The 24339-nt window shown below is 46.0% G+C and overlaps 1 protein-coding gene across 1 annotated transcript in view; it reads left to right on the plus strand.

The window, feature by feature from the left end:
• Positions 1-24339, plus strand: part of Cracd (capping protein inhibiting regulator of actin dynamics) — a 226483-nt gene that overhangs the window by 99499 nt on the left and 102645 nt on the right. The window contains exon 2 of the mRNA XM_028855995.2: positions 5595-5745. Coding sequence (XP_028711828.1) covers positions 5595-5745 — 151 coding nt within the window. The remainder of the gene's footprint in view (positions 1-5594; positions 5746-24339) is intronic.

Consider the following 24339-nt stretch of genomic DNA (forward strand, 5'->3'; position numbering starts at 1 on the left):
CTGTATTTGAAATAGAGCCTGGGGGTAGAGGGGAAGGAAGTCATTAATATCCTGTTTATTTCCAGCTTCACAATGTTGTTTCAGATCTAGGCAAGACTAAAATAAAGATCTCCTGACTTGAAATCCAGATCATTCCTGCTGTGCCCTGCTGTCTGTAGGGGAGGAAAGTGTCACTTTTCGGGTCATGCTGTCCACGGAGAGCCACCAACACTGGGGTCACTGCTTCTTCGGCCAGTTGCTAATGAGAATGGGGCGGGGGCTGGAGAGACGGTTCCGCCTTTAAAGGCTGACCGTCGAGAATGGGCGAGATGGTTGAAAGTGCCGGTGCTTACCTGAGGGCCTGTAGGTGGGAACCTCATTCGACCTGGCCGGAAACAATGGCAGCAATCTCCACTCCTGGGTAGAAAGCTCCAAGCAGCCCCCCCCACCCACCCATCTGTTACACCCTGTCCTCGGCTGCCAGGTCACAGGCATCTCGGCTTGTGGGAGCCAGTGAACCCTGTAGACGTGGCTGCGCGCTGGGCTTCCTGACCGTCCCCGCCCCCACGGGGTGGTCCGGCCACAGCGGCTTGTGCAGCAGCTTGCTTTCCACCGTATCCCAGGAGCTCCCCTCAGCCGTCCACGCTCTCGGTTCAGATTTTCTCTCTTGTGTTGCTTGCCCTGTGCCTCCACGGCGTCAGCTGATGTGTTCTTTCTCTCTTACTGACTCTGTGCTCGTATTCGGGGGGCGGGGGAACAAACCCTACCCAGATAGATCTATTAGTTTCATTTTACTAAGTATTTGGTTAGTGTACAAAGACATGGGCTTCCTTTTAACATTCTCTGTCTTTGCTACACATCCACCTTCTTCATTAGATGTTGGGGTGTTTGGTTAGGCTTGGTTGTTGGTCCTAGGGACTGAACCCAGGACCTCATTATATGCTAGGCAAGTGTCTTACCACTGAACTATACCCCTAGCTCTGTGTGTGTGTGTTATAGATACATGAAATCTTATTTTTATTATTATTAATTTTGGAACTGGATATAGCTAAGTAACCTTGACCTTTCTCTGGAGTCCAACCAAGCCTCCATCCACATGGCTCTCAGGAGATCTTCCACATATGCTTCTCCCACATGTTCTGTTGGGGAAGGCTGTGGATGGAGAAACTGGATTTCTGTGTTCCTTCTGACATCTGGATCACCCTAAGGCAGCATCCTTTGAAGCTGGCATTACAGGCCTGTGCTAACACCACTGTGCCCAGCCAAGCACCACCATGCCTGGCTTCCATGCTTGAATTACAAACTGTTCTAAACATTCTTCCAAGCTCCGCCTGTGGGTATAAGAAGAGACATGAATAGACTTGGGCTTGTGGAAGAAAGTTTCCACCAGGGGAGAGGTCATTCGTAACTGGCACCTTGACAGTTAGTGGGCACCCATGGGACCAGCTCTGTTTAGCTAATACCTTGATACTAGATAGGAAACTTACCTGAGATTTCATATGTGCTATTTTGTCTAGATGGCAAGAAATTTAAGAAAAAAATGTAGACTTAAAACTTTTAAAACATACATTAGTAGTATAGTCAAATCTCTTTTGTGAGTTTGCCTACATGTTAAAGTTTGTTTGTAATAATTTATTTTAAAAAACTCATTTACAGTCAGGTACACACCTTTGAATCCCAGCACTCAGGAGGCAGAGGTAAGTGGATCTTGGTGAGTTCAAGGCCAGCCTCATCTACATATAGAGTTCCAGGTTGGCCAAGACTACAAAATGAGGCCCTGTCTCTAAAAGTATATAATTTAATAGTTGAAATTTGAAATACTAAGTTTGAAATTCATTCCAATCCTCATATATATATATATATATATATATATATATATATATATATATACATTTTTATATATGAGATATATATCATATATATATATATCCAAAATTGTAATGTCTAGACCACCTGGCAATTCTATTTTTAATGATTTGAGAAACTGCCATTCTATTTTCCACAGCAAGCATACCACTTTATAATCCTACAAGACATGCACACGAGATCTAACGTCTCCACTGATTTTCTGTGCTTTTCAGGGTGGCCATCCTCATGGGTGTGAGGTGGCATCTCATTATGATATGGTTGCAGTTCCCAAATTAATGGTGCTGGGTCCATCCACATGCACGCTGGTTTGTGTGTCTTCTTTGGAGAGCTATCTGCTGAATTCCTCTGCCCACTTAAAAAACTGAATTGTTTGTCCTTTTGTGACACAGTTAGAGGTGTCACGGTGACGCCTCAGAACGGAAGTTGGCAACACCAAAGTGTTCCCGAGGCTTCGTAAACTGGAACTGTCGTGTATTATTGATGGGAATGTAAAGTGGGACAACCATATTGCCAAAACCTCTGGCAGTTTCATAGAGTTAAGCACCCCTCAACCTCTAACCTGGTGGTTCCACGGCTAGGGTAAGGCATTTCCCCCGGGAGAAATCAAAATACATGTTTGCAAAAAACCGGTAGAGAAGTGGACGACTTTGTCAGAAATATCCCCAAATGGAAACAAATTCCAAAAGTGGTGTTTTCCTGCAATGGAATATTTCTCAGCAGTAAAAAAAGAACAAATTGCTCATACACTTAACAGTGCAGATGACTTCAGAGACACTGTCCTGGGTGCATTTGGTGGCCAGACACAAAGACACATACTGCATGTCCACTGTATGAAGGTTAGGAAGAACTGACTGTGGTCATGGGAATGATAGTATTCCCAAGGGGGCTTAAAGTTAACTGACAGAGTCATGAAGGAACTTTCTGGAAGTATGGAAGTATCCTATGTTTTCTTGATGGTTCTAAAGTTAGGTCCATTATTAATGTACCAAATGTACCAAAATGAGCCAAGTATGATGGAACACTTTTTTAACCCCAGACTCTGGAAATGGAGGCAGGCAAATATCTGAGTTAAGGCCATATGAGTCCAAGATTCCACATAGTAAGTTCCAGGCCAGCCAGAGTCACATAGTAAGTACTCTGTGATTCATTTCCATTGGTTGAGAGTTCTTTAGACCTGATTTATGAGTCCTGGTTATGGTTTTTTTTTTTTTTATTCTGTAAGGGCTTGACTTGTACCTGAAAGAGTATGTGGTCACAATCTTCAGGGACATTGTTACTGTGCAGATGACTAACGTTTAGTGTAATTGTATCCTTTGTCTTTATCCTGTGGTGATATTTTATTTGTGCTTTAACAAATAAAACTTATCTGGGGATCAGAGAACACAGACCAGCCATTAAATTAGACATAGAGGCCAGGCAGTGGTGGCACACACCTTTAATCCTATCACTCTGGGAGGCAGAGATCCATCTGGATCTCTGTGAGTTCAAGGCCACACTGGAAACAGAGCGAGGTGTGGTGGCACACACCTTTAATCCCAGCACTTGAGATCTTGTGCCTTTGCTACCAAGTATTTGGGAAGCACACACCTTTGATCCCAGCACTAGGAAGGAAGGAAGATGGCAGGGCACAGAAAGGAATATAAGGGGTGAGTGAACAGGAAGCCCTGGAGGCTGAGGAGTTGGTAGAGTGAGGTTGGCTGTGGCTTGTTCTACTTTCTTTGATCTTCCAGCCTTCACCCCAATATCTGACTCCAGGTTTTTTTTTTTCTTTATTATTAATAAGACCATTCAGCAATTTGTCTTACATTATCCTTACTCAGTTTGCTTTGTAGGCTGCTAAGTGGCATGTGTCACAGTCCTTTACCGTTTCTATAAACTGGACTGTTAATCACAGCCTCTTAAAGACCACGTCCTCATCTCTCTCTCTGGAACATCCAGAGTTTGTCTTGTTGCTTCTTTTGTTTGTTTGCTTGTTCATTTGTTTGTTTTTTCATGACTCCATGTCCTGGTGTTGCCTCGCCATGGTTAGCTTGCGTATTTATTTATTTTGTGAGTATGAGTGTTTGCCTGTCTGTAAGTCTGTGCACCATGTGCATGAAGTGCCCACCGAGGCCAGAAGAGGGCAGCAGATCCCTTGAGACCCAAGTTGTAGATGGCTGTGAACCTCCGTGTGGGTGCTGGGAATAGAACCCCAGCCATCTCTCCATCTCCCCCACCTCTCGCCTCCTCATTATTGACTGAATGTAGCACTTTATGCACAAAACATCCTAGAGACTGTAGGTTGTTTCTGTGGGAGGTTTTTGTTTTGTTTTCTCCCAAGGCCTTTTCCTTTTGCTTCTGACAATCATGCCGTCAAAGACACTGAGTGCCACACTGACATAAAGTTGAGTTGGATACTTTTGAGGTCTTCAGCTGAGCCATGAGATTCTTTGCATCAGTTTGTTTGTTTGTTTATACCAGCAGTCTTTCTTCAGTGGCAGGATCTAAACTATAGCTGTCATTCCCCCGGCACCATGGAACTACCAAGAGTTCTGTTTCACCTTTTCACTGCTGTTGGCGGCTGTGTGTGGTCACAGCGCAGAGAGGCAGAACACTGGGCGGTGGTCTTGCTTTGCCCTCTCTCTGATATCTTCTTCACCATCTTTCTCTTGGGGGTGGGGCAAGAGTCCTGCCCAGCGTGTGTAAAAAGTACATAGGATGCTGTGAAAGCAAAGGTGGTATTGAACTGTTTTGGTCTTACTCCTCTGTCTTCGATGTGTCAGCCTCTTGTGTCTTGATGGTGACATCAGCTGCTGGTGCTGGTGCGCGCGCGCGCGTGTGTGTGTGTGTGTGTGTGTGCGTGCGTGCGTGCGTGCGTGTGTGTGTGTGTGTGTGTGTGTGTGTGTGTGTGTGTACACTTGAATGCTGGGATTACAGACACGCACCACCATGCCCAGCTCTCCCCATGCCTTGAAACACACTTTGAGATGATGTTTACCAGTGTGTCTAGTTGCGTTCGGTGGAAAGTTAGTCTGATTTGTGAGTCCGTCACAGCCAGGAGCTGAGGAGCCTCTTCTATACAGTTGTTTCAACCCATGTGGAGTGGTTTCTTATTGTCTCTGTCCTGTCTCACTGGATTTACAAAGGACACCGTTAAAATTGAGGGTTTTTCCCCCCTGGACATGCCCCTCTCAGCTCCCAGTTAAAATCCACTATCACGCATCATGGTTTTTATCCAGGCATAGCCAGAAGGGACTGTGCATGCCCTACCCACAGGAAATGTTAACCTAGTTAAATCTGATTGGAATTTGAGCAAAAATGTGTCCCACCTCTGGAGGAAAGGATAACCCGGTGAGTCCTGCTTCACTTTCGGCGACACTGAATGTGTCCCCCGCCTCCTCCAGTGTTGGCAGATCTCCCATGAAGAGAAAATGAGAAAATGCTGCACACAGAAATACAGAAATGCCGGTATTCATGGATGGGATCCTTTCGGTCCCCTCGAAAGCAGGAAGTTTTTAGTAAATATGGTAAAGCCTTACAATAAAATATAGGCTAAGCAATGAAATGCAGCATTACTTAAACCTAATTAAAAGGCTTGCAGAGCAAACGAACAGAGCCCACCGTTTTTTTGTTTTTTTGGTTTTTTTTTTAATTTTTTTTTTCCCACTGATTTCGGTTGAGAAGCAGAAAAGAGAACCATGCTGAGGGCTTCTGAGCGAGGATGGAAGACATAAAATGTGTTTGGTGTTTTGTTTTGTTCTCAACAGTTCCCAAGAGCTGTGATTCCCAGGCTGTCTCGGGGTTGCACCCAGTTCCTGACACACACACCCCCACGCGTGGGTCTGCTTTTTCACAAGAAGGAGAGTTTGGTGGAGATTTATCCAGCAGAAGTAACAGGATTTGTGGCCCTTCGTAACGGTAAGTCACCTGCCTAGAGCACTGGCTGGGAAGCCGCTTGTGGAGAAGCTACCAGAGAATGTTTCTTTTTTGTTTTTGTTTTTTGATTTTTTCTGTGAGCAGGGCTGCGAAATGGACAGGGTGCCTTCACTAAATATGGAGTTGGGAGCCCTCTGTCCCCTGTGATCTTCCGGTCCTCGTATGGTTCCCTGCCCTCCTACTTGGCCGCTGAGTAAACTTAAACAGGTTACTTATATTCTCTGAACTCCTACGTCTGATTAAACACACAAACATAGGAAAAGGCTTTGTGAAGAGGAGGGGCATACAATATAAGGGCATCACTATTTTTGTATTGCTTTTTTGCCGTTATACCATTCTGTGGTGTAGGGAAGAGCCTTTTATCCCATGGTGACTGGGGATCTTAGAGCATGGAGTACTGTGTTTCAGTACTCAGTACTCATCTTCAGAGTGCTGAGACCGGGAGACGTTCTCCACCTGCCTCCCTCCCAGGAATAGTATCCTTCCACTCTCTTGACCTAGATAAGGGGAGTTAAAGGTCAAAGGAAATAGCCATCCCTATTATTTATGGCAAGGGTTGTGTACTTAGACACCTGGTGACACTTGGCCCACACCTCCAGCTTTGTCCAAGAGTTGATACCCACGTCTTGGTATTTCTCTTCCTGTGACAGGTCCTCTGAAGGAGTCACTTAAAAGAAGCTAAAAAATCACCATCCGTTGCGTTTATTCTACCTTGAGAGAGGGCTTGGTAGACGGAGGGAATTGGGAGTTTTTGACTGTTTCTAATTTTGCAGCATGTGTGAGCAGCTCCATCATGATGAGGTGGATATGACTGCCCTAAAATGAATGATGAATGTCACAGTTCTCTGTTACGCAGCTCTCGTGAACTAGACCCCGTTTAGATGCTCCTTCATGTCAGTGAAGAAAACAGGCCCAGGCCCCTGCCCTCATGGAGCTAATGTCCAAGAATGAGGGGGCCGTCACAGATGATGCAAGAAGGCATGTGGTACAGGATGGTAGGATCTAGTGGGGATGTGGGGAGCGGGGAGAGTGGAGGAGAGCGAGGGGCAGTGAGTATTGGGGAGCTGATCCAAACTGCAGTGTCTCGTTGTGAGAAGTTCTCACTGAGGCAAGTCTGGAAGTCAGGGTTTGCCCTGGGCATGTTCCGGGCGGAGGAAGCAGCCATACCAAGGTCGGGAGGAAAAGAACGTAGCTTGCATGCTGCAGGCATAGCCAGGAGCCAGTGTGCTGAGCCAGGGTGAATGGGTGGTAGGTAATGGGAGGTAAATGTGGAGATACAGTGTCAGGTCCAAAGAAAAGAAACATGCTCCCATGGTTTAGGTACCATTTCCACCTCTGTGAAAGGATGTCCGAGACTGGGTAATTTATAAAGAACACACGGGGTTGGGGATTTAGCTCAGTCTAGCAAGCACAAGGCCCTGGGTTCAGTCCTCAGCTCTGGAAGAAGAAGGAGGAGGAGGAGGAGGAGGAGGAGAAGAAAAAAGATCACACTTATTTGGCTCATGGATCCGGAGGCTGCAAAGTCCAGGCACATGTCACTGGCATCCGGTGAGAGCCTTGGTGTTGTGCCATGCCACGGAAGAAGGAGAAGGACAACAGCAGAAGACTAAGGAGCGAGAGAGGGCCAAACTCAAGCCCACTCGAGATAAGCCAACACTGCAGTGACATCTGTCCATCCTCGAAGTCACAGCCCTCATCGCCAGGGAGACAGGGAGGTCCCCACTTCCCAATACTATTCCGTTCAAAAACTAAGCTTCTACACATGAACTGTGGGGCACGTGTTCAAACAGCCAAGTAATAAGAGTTGCTGTGTTTTCTCGTCAATGTGACCTATTCTAAGGGTGTTTCCTTCACAGTTAAAACACACACACACACACACACACACACACACACACACACACACACACACAGTAAATAAACAAACCATACTAGTTTTCTAGGACTGCTGTTACAAAGTACCAATACCAGGTGGCTGAAAAACAACAGAAATTCACCCTTTCATGGTTCTGTAGCCTTATCAAGCCAGCCTCTAGTTAGGGCCTGTTCCCTGCCAGATTCACAGTGGGGGGGCTGGCTTCCTTCTCTCTTCCTTCCTGTCTGTGGTGTTCTTGGCAATCTTTGGTAGTCCTCGGCTTGCAGCTGCCTCATTTCAGTTTCTGTGCAGGTCTTCACATAGCATCCCTGTTGTACGTGTCTTCCAAGGCTTTTCCCCTTTCCTTACAGGGACACCAGGCATGGCATTAACGGCCCACCCTTCTCAGCTGCAAAGTCTTCCTAACTGGTTCCCTGAGCAGCAACCCTGTTTTCAAATAAGGCTGCTCTGAGGTATGGGGTGGGGAGTCAAGCCCTCGGCTTATCTTTAGGCGAGGGTGACACAGTTCAATCCATCACAGCCACCTTCTGTGGAACATTCCCATCCCCACTGTGCATGCAGAGGTTCGGTCTCAGGACACTTAAATGCTCGACAAAGCTCAGAGTCAGTGATTGAGAGAGCCAGGCCAGTGTGGATTCCACCTTGCCATCCATGTGCCTTGCTAACAGGTCAGAGCTGACGGGGACTTCCTCTGCCTGGAACAGGAGTTACACAAACACAACCTTGCAGTCGGTCTGTATTGTTCAACTCTGAGATATCTCACGTTGACTCTCCCTCCTCATTGCTGTTAAAGGGAAGAGCCTCCTCACCCAGATCTCTCTCCCCATTTCACCTCATTGCATTTCACCTCATAGCGTGACATACGCAGAGGGCAGATGCTTTTTCTCCTTTTTAGGACTTCTCCCAGGAAAATAACACTACCATTTCTGTTGTGTGTAGAACATTTAATGACAGGGACACATGTTTTTCTCATGTAACATAGGAAAAAATTACACATATACATACACACCACACTCTCTCTGAGTCACTTGGCTTAATACACTGCAACTAAGGGATTCTGCAGCATTTTATGTATTCTGTTTTTCAGTGTATGTAAATGCCTCTTAGATATAAAGCTTGTCTTAGACATTTATGAGTGAGAGGCCACACCAGGGGTTATGTGTTAGGCAAGGTCTTGAGAGCAGTAACTGTAAGGAAAGCTGCACCCACAAGGAACGGAGCACTCTGGTGCCTGTGAGGACACATGGTTAAGAACGGTGTCCGGGCCGAAGGTAGTCACATCAGAGGAGTGTCTGAATCTCAGTCGAGGTTGCACAGGATTGACGCTGTTTTCAATCAGGGAAGAAAAACAAAACCACGAGAGGAAGAAAACCTCGTGAGATCAAACCAGAAAGATTAGGAATTACCAAGATGATAAGGGCAGGGAGGCTGTAAGGGGATGACGGATGAGCACAGGAGGCTGTAAGGGGATGACGGGTGAGCACAGGGAGGCTGTAAGGGGATGACGGGTGAGCACAGGAGGCTGTAAGGGGATGATTGGGGAGCACAGGGAGGCTGTAAGGGGATGACGGGTGAGCACAGGGAGGCTATAAGGGGATGATTGGGGAGCACAAGGAGGTCTGATTGCCCATGACTTTGGCTAAGTGGTATGTGTAGAAAGAGAAGATGCAGGGAAGATTGGCAGCCCACCTGCCTTCCCCAGGTTTGTTGTTTCCGGTGACTGCCTAGCAGTTTCCTTTCAGATCCCCTCCCTCCCCTTCAGCACGCATGCTTTAATCCCCGTAAGCCGTGGTGTTTTGCCTTCCACTCGGTGCTGGCTGCTGTGGAGGTGTGTGCTGACGCATACGTTTCTCCCAGTACCAGCGTCGAAAAGAAAAACACTGCCTTCTCCCCGGGGTCCTCCTGCTCTCTGACAGCGTGCATTTGCTCTGATCCTGAAAGCATGTGGAAATTACAAGGTCTTCCAAATCTTCTGTTGAATGAAAATGGCCTGTCATCATGGTCTGATGTCATCACCGCCACAGAGCCCTGCTCCCTACAGCCAGACAGGCTGGTGTTCAGAGTCGAGTAAACACAGGCCTGTTTGACTGACATGGTAGGGTTGTATTGTTGTGTTGTAGTCTGGGACAGTGCTGGGGTTCGAACCCAGGACCTAGTGCGTCCCAGGCAAGCACTGCACACTGTGCTACCCTGCCAGCCCTTCAGCGACTTTGATGATGTCGTTGTCACTGGGGAACTGCTGGTAGATAACCGCTGCTCCAGAGACTGTCCCTGATGATTAAGAATCCAAGTCAGGGCTGGGGAAATGGCTCAGAGGACAAAATGTCTGCCGGGTCACCTGTAATGCCAGAGCTGAGCTGCAAGCTGCGATCAGAGGCAAGGGGTTCCCAGGGGCTTCCTGATGAGTGCCAGGTTCAGGGACTGTCCCCCTTTCAAAGAATAAGGCGGAACCTGAAGAGGAAGACACATGCGTTGGGCCTCTGCCCTACCCTACACACAGAGACAGCTATATACTCATACAGACACAGATAGACAGACAGACATACTTTCAACACACACATACACATATACACAGTCCTACAGATATACACACACATACGCACAGACCTACACAGACACCCAAACACATATACACAGACCTACACACACACACACACATACACACAGACCTACACACACACACACACACACACACACACACACACACACACACACACACACACACTAGTGTGTGTGGCTGAATAAACCAGGAGCCATTTGTTTCCACTGTCTACTATAAGCTCTGGCAAGTCCCATGCTGACTCAATTGTCCCATCTCTGCAATGGGAATAAAGGCTTACCCTTATTTCCCGGTAATTTCATATTGTTGAGAAACTATGAATACTTTAGTACACTTTTAGATATTCAGATCAGATTCACATAACATAAAATTAACTGTTCAATTTATTTTTCTTTCCAAGATTAACCGTTTTAAGCTGGACGAAATGGTAGGAGTCTGTCATACCAGCCAAATTGGGAAGTTGAGGCAGGAGAATCACAAATTCAAGGCCAACCTTGGTGATTTAGTGAGACCCTGTCTCAAAAAAAAAAAAAAAAAAAGAAAAAAAGGAAAGGAAAAAACAGGTGCCGTGGGGGTAGGAATGGCAGAATGCCTGCCTAGCGTGTGTGAGGCTCTGGGTCCAGTCCCCAGTACCATAGCACCATGGTAAATAATCCATTTAAAAGTATTTCAAAGTGAAGAAATTCGATATATTTAGAGCATTCACAAGTCACAAATTTATTACCTCCGACCCATTCCAAAACATCTTCATTTCCTCCAATGAAACTCTGTGCCCATTAGTCACCCCCTCCCTCCCCCTGCCTCCTGGCAACCATCCACCTCCTCTGCATCTCTATGTATTTACTATTCTAGAGTTTTCATATAAACGGAGTGGTACAGCATGTGACCTGTTGTGGCATGTAAAAAAAAAAACTTGTAATTACAAATCATTTTTCAACAATCTCATCCTTACTCAGGAACGCTAACATGCTGTCAGAGTACCAGTAGTTTCTAATTGAATTCTCCAAGAAAACCACCTCAGGGCCGCAAGCATCCCTGCTGCTGCTTCATGAGACAGACTGTACTTGAGGATGAAACTGCTTAATCTGCAGAGACGTGAGAAGTCAGCGTTACCTTGCTTCACCTCTGCCATATGGCCCGATCCCTTCAGCCACCTGCCCCCCAACCCCTGACTCACGCCGTTGTCCTCGCTGTTTGAACCCCGATATATCCCATCATGCAGCTGAGCCTGTAACTGATATTTTGGCTGAGGGTCTGGAGATTAGATGGCTCGCCTAAGCGACAAAGCCGTGTCTGTCCCGAGGGTGTTAGATGATACCAGCTCCTGGATGAAAATTTGAGGCATACTTACACTGTCATCTCCTGGGGACCTCCTTCGGACAACAGTCCCTGCTGGGGAAGGGATCTGGGATGCAGACTGTGAAGCCCTGAAATGTGAGTCCCCTCTCCATCTGCCTGGCGTAACCTAAGACAGTAGCACAGGTGGAGGAGTGAGGAACTGTGTGGCAAACAGGATTCTGCGGGACCGAAATTCTCATTAAATCCTTTTGTGGCAGCCAAAAGAGGCCATGGTCTAGGACCGCAGAGCCAAAGAATTAGGTTGAGTGGTGTTGGTGGCTGAGTCAGTGAAGGCCACCTGTACATCTGTCTCCTAAGGCCTCCTGGAAGGCTAGCGTCGTTAACAAGGGGCCCTGGGACCACAGTTACATACAGGCTCACACTGGCTTCTCTCCACAAGAGGTGAATGTCATGTCCTGTATTGTGCATGAGATAGGACTGAATCACCTGCTTCCAACTCCAAAAAGTTACTTCCAAGGGTCTCGTAATCCCACTGCAGAGCACCGGGATTGGATTGAGCACAAAGTTCAGGGATGGGCTTGCAAGGGGGTAGTTCTGTGGCTCCTCTCCTCTCTCCCTCCTTCCCTGAGCGTGCACGGGGCTGCGTATGCACCAGACATGGAGCTCGGGGCTAAGGGTGTGAAATGAGACCCTGCTGTCTAGGGGTTTGTGTCGCGCCCTCCCCTGAACCATCTGTCTGCTGCCTCTTGTTCTGCCTCTGCGGAGGCCTGGAAGGATTCATGTACTTGTCTGCCCCTTACAGCAGGAGGCAGCTTGCAAGCCGAGGGTCCCGCCTACCTCGGAGCTCTTGAATGTAGCTTTAGCAAATACCGGGGGCACTGCCACGTGAACCGAACTTCACCGAATTGAACTCCGATATGTAAACAGATAACAGGATAAAGTGTGGCTAGTGATATTTGAGAGTGTTTTGCACAGAACGCCTGGAGCATAAAAGGCAAAGTCAACGCCCAGCACAGGGAGAAGAGGGGCCTCCCAGGGGTGCCATCCGAGCCCTCTGGAAAGAGGAGAAGGTGTTTGCCAGACAAACAAGGGGGACCCACAATCACCAGAGGCCACACCATATGAGCATTCTTGGGAGGGGACCTCCCGACACTCCAGGCCTCCCTTGCTCCTCTAGGGTAACGTGAGACGCCAACTGCTTGACTGGCCCACAGCATTGGCATAAGCCTGGGCACAGTGTTCAGGAGCCTAAGACCCGGGGAGAAAAATACGCTGGGTTCCCCACCCCTAAAATGCCACCCATTTTGAATCTTTTCCTTTTATTAGAAGAAGTAAAAGTTCGTTTCTTTTCTACACTGGTTCCAGCTGGCAAGCGTTCCCATCCCGGGGTCCTTTCAGCATTTGGGCTAACGTGCCAGATGCCTCCCACGGAAAAGGCAGGGCTCTGCGCCCCAGGCTCACAAAGGACAAATAGCAATAGCGTCTTGCTCCTAAGGAGACCAAAATGGACGCTGCACACAAAAAGGCGAAAAGTCAGCAGGGAGAGGGGCCTCCCCTGCCATTTCCTATCAAAGCAACACCCTCATTTATATGCACAGCCTCAGAACTGGTGTTAAGTTCTTTGAAATAAGTGACTTTAATTCTGAAGTTCAGAGGTCCGGGGAACAATGAACGAGGCCTTGCTTCTCCAGAAAGACAAAAGCCCCGAAAGTGCTGGGCACAAGCCTCACCAGGTCCTTGCCATGCTGAACAACAGCCCCAGAGGAACATGGAGACAGAACGGAGGTTTCACATTCAGGATTTGATGACACGTGCTTTTTTTTTTTTTTGATGTGTAATTCGGGTTTTTATTGTAAATGTCAGCACTCTGCCCCAGTTCATAGTTCTGATCATCTGACGAATAAGGACCGGTTTTACCAGGACCCTACACACTGCCCCACCTGGGAACGCGGCTGCAGTGACTTGGATGTGCCTGTCCTACAGACGGCTGCCCACCTGGCCTCCATCCCCTCTGTCCCTTTTGCTCAACAGCTCAGCTGTCCTAAAACATGTTTACAAATGATGGGTCCTCTGGCCTCTCCCCTCCCGGAAGTGATTCTTTCCTGTAGACTCCCATGGTAGTTCATGTGAACGTCTGTCTGCACCCTGTCATAAACAGAGCTTCAAAGCCGGGCGGTGGTGGCACACGCCTTTAATCCCAGCACTCGGGAGGCAGAGCCAGACGGATCTCTGTGAGTTCAAGGCCAGCCTGGGCTCCCAAGTAAGTTCCAGGAAAGGCTCAAAGCTACACAGAGAAACCCTGTCTCGAAAAAAAACAATAAATAAATAAATAGATAGATAGAGAAATAAATAAATAAATAAATAATAAATAAATAAATAAATAAACAGAGTTTCAGTTCTACCTGGCTTGTGACTGTCGGTTAAAAAAAAAAAGTCCTCTCATCAGGCATTGGGTACCCACGCCTTTAATCTCAGTACTAGGAAGGCAGAGGCAGGCGGATCTCTGTGAGTTTCCAGGACAAACTCCAAAGCTACACAGAAAAAACCCTGTTTTGAAAAACAAAAAAAGAAAAAAAAATCCTCTCTTGAACCTGTGGCATTTTCCTTGAGGTCTTTGTTACATCCTGTTCCCAGTATCCATCACAGTACTGAGCCCTGCTGGATACTCAGAAATAAGTGAATGACTTCAGTGGATGGGATTTTAAATATAGGTAAACATATGCGAGAAGTCTGCATCGCCCAACACCATCACAGATAGTGGAACTGCTTAACCCGTAGTTTCCCTGTAGTAGGTTCCACGGCTGCGATGGTTAATCTTCATGTCGGCATGACTGGATTTAGGGTGTCCCCCCCCCAGACTGAGCGCGCCTCTTTTGGTATCTGTGAGGCTGTTTTTAGAGACTGTTTTAGCTGACTATGAAGACACTGTGAATTTGGGGGCGGCATGCTGTGAGCTGGGTACCTGGATGAAATAAAAGGGGAGGAGGAAGGACATTTAGAGTTGGCATCGTCCCCCTCCTCTTGGTCCTCGCCCACGAGACTGTCCCACTGCCCCACGCCCTCCTTGCTTCTGTCAGGGAGTATGTACCCATGGCTAGAGTAACTCTGAAGAAAGCTTCGAATTGGTTTTTTTTTTTTTTTTTCTTTTGAGAAATGCCTTTGGGGAATTCTGATGTAAACAGAAGGCAGCAGGGATCCTTTATTTTAACACTTTCACAAATTACAGATATTCTGGAGATCTTGTAAATCAGAGGCTCCTGAAAGGACTTATCCACAGAAAGGTCAGTAATTTTGCTGGGAACATACATTAGTTTCTTATTGTAACACAGTGTTACAAACATCGTAGCTGAGAATACACTGTAGCTCTAAAGCCAGGAGTCAGCAGGACCGCTTGTAGCTGAGAATACACAGTAGCTCTCCACAGCCATGTCTAACCATTAATGTTATAATGTCTAATTAGAAGCCTGATCCTTCTGGATGCTGCCGGAGAGAATCGCCTGCTCTTGTCTAGCTTGTAGGGGCTGCCTGCCTGCCTTGGCTTGGGGCAGCTTCCTCTCTCTTCAAAGCCAGCAATGTTACATCTTCCACTAAGGCTTCTCCCACTGCGGACCTGTATAGCCCTCATTACACCTCCTTCTGTGATTCTCACACCCTTGGCTCCCTCATTAAAAGACCTTGTGATCTTACTGGTTAATCTTCCGGTCTCAGCATCCCTCACAGTGTGTAATAGTAGTCACAGGTTCTAGGGACAGGTGTTGTTCAGCACCATGGCCAGCCCATAGGGGAATTTCTTAAGGGAGCGCCACAGACACCCTTTATGAAGGCATTCCTCTGGGGAAAGGCGCCCTCAGTTGGGGAACAAAACAGATCCACATCTGTGCTGCGCAACAGGGGATAAACCGTGGAAGCTTTGTCTAGTAACGGTGACGACGGTGGCAATAAAGAGCCCTAAAAGGGACTAGAGAGACGTCTCGGTGGTTAAGAGTGCTGGCTGATCTTGCAGATAGCATCCAGCTTCTGTTCCAAGCACCCATATCAATCAACTCACAATCATCTGTTAACTCCAGTTCTAGGGGATCTGACTCCCTCTTCTGGCCTCCATGGGCACTACATGCACACACATGTACATAAAAAAATAGTTTTTAAATCTCTAAAATAAAGATCACTGAAGGTCTCTTTTATCAAAGGTTTTCAAGACTTCTAAACTACATAAATAGGAGCCTACTGTATGCTGAAATAAAAACAAAATATCATTTTGTAGTAGGCTTATATTTATTTTCATCAAAAAAGTATACCTCCTGGGAATTCTAACTCTGGCCACTTCCCAGAAGGTTCCAGCAGCATCTATCCAGTACTGTAGTCACGAAGCAGAGTGTGATACAGATGTTAAATGGGGAGATAGTTGGCCTGCAAGACAGCTGAGGAAGGAGGGAGAGGCCCTGGATGCCAAGCCCGAATACTTGAGTTCAGTCACCAGAACTCACATGGTTGACGGAGAGAACGTATTTACACGAGTTGCTCACTGACATACACACACACCCTATGGCATGCGCAAAGTATGTGCACACACATGCAATAAATAACTTTTTAAAGATAGTAAATGAAGAAATTGACCGTATGAAGACTCGTGGGAAGGCAAGCAAGAAGTGGGGAAATGAAATGAGAGATGGGAAAAAAATTGGTAAAGAGAATGGAAGTCTAGCCAATATGTCCTGAAATTTTTGTATGACAAGGTTTAGGAGGGGAAATGTAGACTTGGCTCTATGAAGAGTAAACTCAATAACCCAAGGAAAGGTCTGATTCCATACGAGGAGAAGGAAAAGACTTCTACTGCTAAAATAAAACACCATGATCAATTCAACTTATAGAAGGGAAGGTTTATTTGGGCTTCCAGGTCCAGAGGGAGAGGATGTCCATCACCATCGTGGCGGGAAAGCATAGCATCAGGCAGGCGTGGTGACTGCAGCAGCAAGCTGAGCGCTCGCATATTAAGCTACAAGCAGGAAGCAGAAAGAACACACCAGGAATAGCATGCGGCCCTAAAATCCTGAGGCCACATCCAGTAACGTACTTCCTCCAGCAAGGCCACACCTCCTAAGCCTATACCAACAGTACCATCAACTGAGGGCCAAGTCTCCAAACATCTGGGTCTTCCCGGGACATTCTTGCATGGTGTTAAATGGGAGTGGGAATAATATTAGTCACCCTTCCTCCCCACCCTCCTTGTAGCACAAGACTGAGTTCTGTCAGGGAGGGGACAGGGTGAGATTACTCTTGGGGACTCCCCCTTAGCATGCAGTTGGACATACTGCCACAATGTTTGCTCAGCACCCAGTAAGGGCAGTACAGAGTCACCCTCTCTGCATATCACAGCGTGGATTTGTCTGAAGGTAACTGCTCAGAGGAAGGGTGTCTAAGGGAGGAAATACTGAGGAAGAGAAGTGTGAGGTAGAATGCAGAGGGTTTCCGTGGATGCATCTCGAGACTTTCTTCACTCACATTGTTCATTTACAAGGTAATGCATGTACATATAATATAAATGTAAATGTTCATTTACAATATAAATTCACTACAATGTTTAAAAAATTCCCCAAAAATGTACAGTATAGGTAAAGGAGAACACACATGTATTGAGATTTAGATATTAAGTTATGGGAATCATTCCTGGACATAATTATGGATCTCTCCTTGTATGTCCAGAGACAGGGTTTCTCTGTGTAACAGCTCTGGCTGTCCTGGAACTCACTTTATAGATCAGGTTGACTTTAAACTCACAGAGACCACCTGTCTCTGCTTTAATCCCAAGTGCTGGGATTAAAGGCATGTGCCACCACCACCCAATGAGACTTCTTTTTAAACCCCCTTTTACTTTTATTTTATGTGTGTGGTGTTTTGCTTGCATGTATGTCTGTGCCCCACATGAGTGCAGTGCCAGAGAAGGCCGGAAGAGGTCGTGGGATTTCCTGGGACTAGCATTCCAGATGTCTGTGAGCTACCCTGTGGATGCTGGGAGTTGGATTAGGGTCTGCTGGGAGAGCAGCCAGTGCTCTTAACCACTGAGCCATCTCTCCAGCTCTGGAAGAAACTTTCTTGGTGTAATGTTGATCAAAAGTATTGCAAATGTCTTTGGTTGAATATTTTCTGTTGCGCACGCGCACGCGTGCATATGTGTGTGTGTGTGTGTTTTACAAATCTCTTAAAAGAAATAAGATCTGAGACAAGTCAAGGAAAAAGCATTTTGAGCTTAAAGAAACCATTTCACACTTTGATGTTCAAGTAGAAGGGTCATGCATACATACAGCATGCTTAATACATCCGCTAGGGAACACAGGAGACTGAAGACAGATGAGAAAGAGCCCAGGCGTGGCTGTAAATCTGAAGGGAAGAGATTCACAACTGTTTCATAGAAAGCTATGATAGGAAACAGCTCATCACAGCTGCGGGCATCTCAAGGGTTAACAGGTCAAAATTTACAGTAGTGAAAAGAAAAGCGTACTCCAAAATTGAGGCCAGTAACGAAAAAAGGCAAGGTATAAGAGCGATTCTTTACAATATGGCCTTGTGATGCTGAGACGATCCATGTACTTTGTAAACACAAGACGCTTATTTAGGTCACACTTTTGGAAATTCAGGGGCTAGGTGCTGGCTCCCTGGCTGTGCCAAGTCATGATGGATAAAATCGTGGCTGGAACATGTATGAGAGGGAGCGATCACGTGATGAGAAGGAGAGCCAGAGAGCAAAGGGGAGGCAGGGCTTGTTCTTATTTTACAACTCACTCCCCAAAGCAGTGCCCAGTGACCTAATCACTTCCCACCGGGTTCTGTCTCTCTGAGGTCTGGTCATCTGTCAACACCGCCACATTGAAGATCAAGCTTCCAAAACATGACCCTTTGGGGATATACTCTATGGTGAGGCTAACCTTCGTTATCAACTTGACTGGTCTAGAACCACATAGAAGAGACTGTGTGTGTGTGTGTGTGTGTGTGTGTGTGTGTGTGTGTGTGTGTGTAAGGCCATTTCCAGAGAGAATTAACTGAGGAGGGAAACCCACCCTGAATGTGGATGATAGCATCTCCTGAGCTGGAGGCCCAGGCAGATAAAATGGGGAAGAGGAGGAAGTCAGGTTCTTGCTTCCCAATCCGCAGAGAGGTGACGCCTCATGGCCAGCTCTGGCCACCTCAGAGCAAGCTACTCCAGACTGTCCTGTCATCCCTGACAATGATGGACCAGATTCCTTTAACGTCTGGGCCCAGATAAATCTTTTTCCCCTTATGTTGCTTCAGTCAGATTTTGTCATAACAAGAAGAGAAGTAACTAAGGTACAGTCAAACCACAGTTTTGACTTCAGAGATTTAAAGGTTTCAAAAATTATATTTGTCAGGAAATTTTTCCTTAATAAACAATATCCATAAAAGTGATTATCTGCAAAGAATTTTTGAGTAACTGGGGAAAATAATGTAGGAAAAATTGAAAATGCTATTACATGTTATCCTATTTTATAAACCTATTCACTTCCCCAAGAAATACTGTAAGAACGAAAAGAAGGAAAAAAGAACCAAAAGGCGCATGTTTGGATATTGGAGATCTTTCTAATGCTCTTTATTTTAGATTAAGTTTTCAGGTCAGCATACAAAGTAATGGATTTCCCCGTGGCATCTTCATGCATATGTATCATTCCACGTTCCCATCCCCCACACGCCTGCCTCCTTCCCACTGGCTCCTTCTTTCCCCATTCAGGCCCTGCTTCTGCTTTTCTATTACATGCCCATGCATCCATGCACACACTACATATACATATGTGATTTCACATCTAGATTCTGCAGTAAGAGAAACCATGCAGTATTATACCTGAGCCAGGCTTACTTTGCTTGGTGTAATGACTCCTAGCTACATCATTTTCCTGCATTTTGAAACGGAATAGTTGAAATGCTAGACGCTTGGACAGTGGACGAGATACAGTTTTCTCACTCCTGGTTTTAGGAGTTAAGTGGTTTGACTCAGCATAAACATTGACTCAGCTGCTAATAAAAAGGAAAGTGTCCCTGCATAAATTCTGCCTGTCCTTTTCCGGTCTAAGGAACACAGTAAATTTCTTCCTTGGGACAGGGGTCAGCAATGTGACAGGGGCTATAATTCACTGGGTATGTTCATTGTGTTCACTGTGGCAAGCCATAAGAGCGTCTGTGTTTGATCATGGTGTTACTTTGTTTCCTCCCCTCCCATTCTGTTGCGTTTATATGCTTCAGTGTGCTGAAAGGTACTGACCAGGCGTCCCTGAGCGGCATCCCTCACGGGCAGAACCGATCGATGCTGTGAGTGGGGGGCAGCCCACTCCTCATGTCCGTAAGCATTGTGCTCACACGTTTGCATGCTGTACTCTTTTATTTCAGTAACATTTAAAAGCCATGGCCTCGGAGGAAATTAAACTAACAAAGACTGTCCACAGCGAGGCTCTGAGCGTTCAAGTCTCAGGTACGGTACAAAGTGGGCTGCTGTGAGTTGCCGATTAAAGAGACAGTCACCGTCTTTTCCTCTGTTGTTCTCTGTGTACAAAAATACCTGGATTTACTTCTGGATCACCCGTGTAAGAACCTCTCTGGTCTTCGGGTAGAGCACCCAGACGTAAACAAAGCTGTGTCGGGCAGCTCAGTAGATGCCAGTCACCGTCTGCGCTGAACCCCTGGCAGACCTCTGAGGTGTTCACTTGGCACTTAGTGACTCTCCTTGCATTTAATCCCATCGTGCTGGATTATCTCATTTTCCATCCCACAGGTACAAGAGGCAATGAAATTAGAAAGTCTACACAATTACGAGAGCCAGACTCACAAGCCTAATAATAAATGATAGTTGAAATAGGAAAGAGGAGAAACGTGTTTTTCTGTGCCATGGCAGAAGGGTCACCAAGAAGGCTGGGTATTTCAGTTTCTCCTCGGGACATCCTTTTACTGTATCTAAGCTCAACAGTATTAGCTCTGAGACAGGAAGTATTCTACTTAAGGTATAATCTAACATGCCCACTCAACATGCTGTGGTTTGGTTGTGTCTTTGTTTTTAAGACAGAGTGTTACCGTGTAACCCAGACTACAACTTGCCGTCTGCCTGCTTCAATCTCCCCAGTGGTGGGATCATGAGCATGCACTACCATGCCAGGTGAACGTTTTCATACAGCTAAGGATAACGTTTAGTTAGCCTCATCACGCATCAATACAAGATAAATTGAAATTACCCCAATAGTTTGCAATGAACAGGCCCTATATCTGTTTTCATTAGATGCACTTCGAGCAGTTTGGCTGTAAACTCTGATTTCAATTCTTCGTATTTTTCCCTGTGATAATCCTCACCGGGGCAGTGAGTGAACTGACCCCGCCTTTCTTGGGATGGAAAGGAGATGAGATCAACAGGGCATTCCTGCTGCTTGGTTCTCCAAGGTGGTGCCCCTTTGCCTCGCCTTCACTTTCTACAGCTCGGTTTGTCTTTTCAGAAACGTAAGAAGTGGCTTACCTAGATGCCACACACACTTCCGTTCAGGGCGATGGAAATCAGAATTGGGATGAGGACAGCCAGGAGAGTCAGTCTGCATTATGCTGAGACTGGGTGTTCCTTCCTCCCCGACCTCTCATCCCCACCTGGGGATACACACCACCCGCAGGGGTAACTTCACCGTGTGTTTGGGAAAGTCATGCCTCACCGTAGTTTTCTGTGGCTTAGATCATGAAATTTACCCGGTCCCTTGAGAGGGGACAACGCTTGTTAATTCACCTCATTTCCTTCTTGCGTAGGATGATTTTTTAAATGGATTTTGTTTTTCTTGGTCATGTGACTCTCCTACACGTTTCTTATCTTCTCTCATCAGAAATCACAAGCTCTGCCAGGCTGCGTGATCTACCAGGCTCGAAGTGTGTGCTATCTGGGGGCATAAAAGAGTGGGCTTCCCCAGGCAGCTCTCATGTAAACCCCTAAGAACCCAGGTCTCATTTGGGGGTTAAAGTATCTGTATAACACCGTTATCCTCTGAGCTACTCAGGAGGCTGAGGTCAGAGGCTCCCTTGAAGCTTGAGGCCAGCCTAGGAAAGAGAGTGAGTGAGGCCTCATCTAAGATAAAAACTAAGATGTTGCTCTAAAGCTTATGCTGGGGTTCCTTTTAGACACAAGAAACTGTTCAGCCCACACCCGTGAACTTCAGAAACAAAGAGGGAGAGGGCTTTGATGTTAGACAGAACGTGGTTCTGGAGGGTAGCTAGAGAAGTGCCAGATTGGGGGTGATCTGGTTCCGCCCTCCCATAGATGCTTCCGCCCACCTGTTCCTCGGATGGGGAAGCGATAGCGTCTGGAACTAGGAGGAAATAAAGTGGGAAATAGCAGGTCTGCCTCACACTGCGTAGTACCTGTGGGGAAGTGGAGGAAGAAAACTCTTTATTTGTGAGGGTATTGTTATTATTATTACTAAGTTCTAAGTACTATATGTCATAAATACTATTTTTTTCTTATAAACATGGCCCTGTGCTCTTAGTGTCCACAGAGTGGAAAAAGAAAATCCGTCCCTCCCTCCATGATGATTTGTTTTCAAAACCAAATGACTGTAAAAGGTTTGTTCCCTTGAAGCTGAAGGACAAAGGCTGAGGACAGAATTCTGTCTTAGGAGACCAGAGTGGGCCCTTCACAGCGGCCCTTCTCAGCAGTGCCTGTGTTGGTGGCTCAGGATTAAGGACCTAGGACAGGCGGTTACGGTTGCTTAGCTTTCAGCTCAAGTATCTCTGTGCTTTTCATCTGTCAGGTGGATGCCCAGACTTTATCTTATGAGTTACTGGGCGTCTGTGTGGGTGGACTCTGTCTCACCTCCTTTGAAACAGAGTAGCATTTGGAGTACAGCCACCCCGCCCCAAAACAAACAAAATGGCAACAGAAATTGTTTTCTTCCATGGCCTTCTACACAGAGGTCATACCTCTGAAAGTGAATTTAAACTTCTTTTTAGACCCCAACCTGGAATCATGTGTCTCTCCATCCATCAGACCACCATATCATAAGACTTCTTCTTTTGTTCCCATGTATTATTTGTTAATAAAAATGGATCTTATTTCTATTTGCTTTTAAAGTGTAGAAACTTAACACATTCAGAAGTCTCCCCCCCACACCAATGGGTTACAGTACAGTGATGTCACTTTTATCTTGGAGGTCACGTGATCCTTTTGTGATCTCCTAAATTATAGTTCTGTTGCACGGGCTCTTGTTTATTTGTGGCTTAGCATCAGATAAAATGTTTATATCGCTGAGGAGGACCTTGAACTTCTGATCCTCCTGAAATCACCTAGGAGGGCTGGGTTTACAGGCATGTACCACCACACCCGATTTTATGTGGTGCTGAACGTCCAACCCAGGACTTCATGCAGCTAAACAAGCACTCTCTCAACTCAGCTGCATGCCCAGCTTCTCAAACAGGGAGTTCTAATGGAAGAGTCAGCCTCAGAGAGCCATTGTCCGTATTATGCTGGTGATAAATGGAGTTAATTTATTCTCTGTGGCTCTTTAATTAACTCACAACTTACTTTTTTTTTACATAAAAATAATTCAACACAATGAAACCATTAATCGTCAGCCGAGAGTCCAGCATCTGAGAGACAGTAGCCAGGATGGAATAGGTGTCTGTTTCATTATTTTCTGCCCCACATGGCACTCTGTCCCACATTACAGTCACTTCTGATGGGCACACTGGGAGCTTGACTCTGTCTACGCAAGGATATGTATGTAAGTTGTCCCAGTATAAAAGTCACCCAGCCGTTTCCAAATGTCCTGACATCTCACTTCAATGGCACAAAGTCATTTTAACTGTGTGTTCATTGACCATTGCTGCCCAAAAGAAGGGGTAGGAATAATCTTACCATGTCACAGCTTTTGTATAGTTTACTAACTCCCAGAGTTTCTTACATAAGATCAAGGAAAAATTAATGGTGAGTGCAATATATTGTAAGAAGATTTCATATTTTGAAATGATTTTAATTCTCAAAAACACTAACCAGAAGGGTAGGGAGTCTCCTATATATAGCATATGTATTCGAAGTAGTGGTCTAATTATTAAATTTTACTTTAAAAAGAAAAACCTTCACGAGTCAAGCAAATTACCTGTGACCCAAGCTGTTTGGGAAGCTGAGGCATGAGGATCACTTGAGCCTGGGAATTTGGGGTCCTCCTGGGCAATATAATGAGACTTTGTCTCTTAAAACAAAACAAAATGGTGGAAAGAATTTTTTCAAAATGAAAGAAGGAAGAAAGGGAGAGAAGATAGCTTTGTTGAGACATGACACATACACACACACACACACACACACACACACACACACACACACACACACACGTACCATAAAATTAGCCTTTTAAAACTATATACCTGGACTGGAGAGATGGCTCAGAGGTTATGAGCACTGACTGCTCCTTCAAAGGTCCTGAGTTCAATTCCCAGCAACCACATGGTGGCTCATAACCACCTATAATGAGATCTGGTGCCCTCTTCTGGCCTGCAGTCATACATTCTGGATACATAATAAAAAATAAATAAACCTTAAAAAAAAAAAAACCCTATATACCTAAGTGGTTTTTAGTTTACTCAAAGTTGAACAAATATTGCTGTTTAAAAAAAATTTTTTTTTGGTTTTTTGAGACAGTGTTTTCCTGTGTAGTTTTGGAGCCTGTCCTGAAACTCACTCTGTAGACCAGGCTGGCCTCAAACTCACAGAGATCCTCCTGGCTCTGCCTCCCGAGTGCTGGAATTAAAGGCGTGTGCCACCACCGCCTGGCTAATTATTGTTTTTAAATAGTGAAATTAAAATAACATTAGTTTGAAGAAAGGG

Source organism: Peromyscus leucopus, chromosome 10 (genome assembly GCF_004664715.2).
Source record: "Peromyscus leucopus breed LL Stock chromosome 10, UCI_PerLeu_2.1, whole genome shotgun sequence".
NCBI lineage: Eukaryota > Metazoa > Chordata > Mammalia > Rodentia > Cricetidae > Peromyscus > Peromyscus leucopus.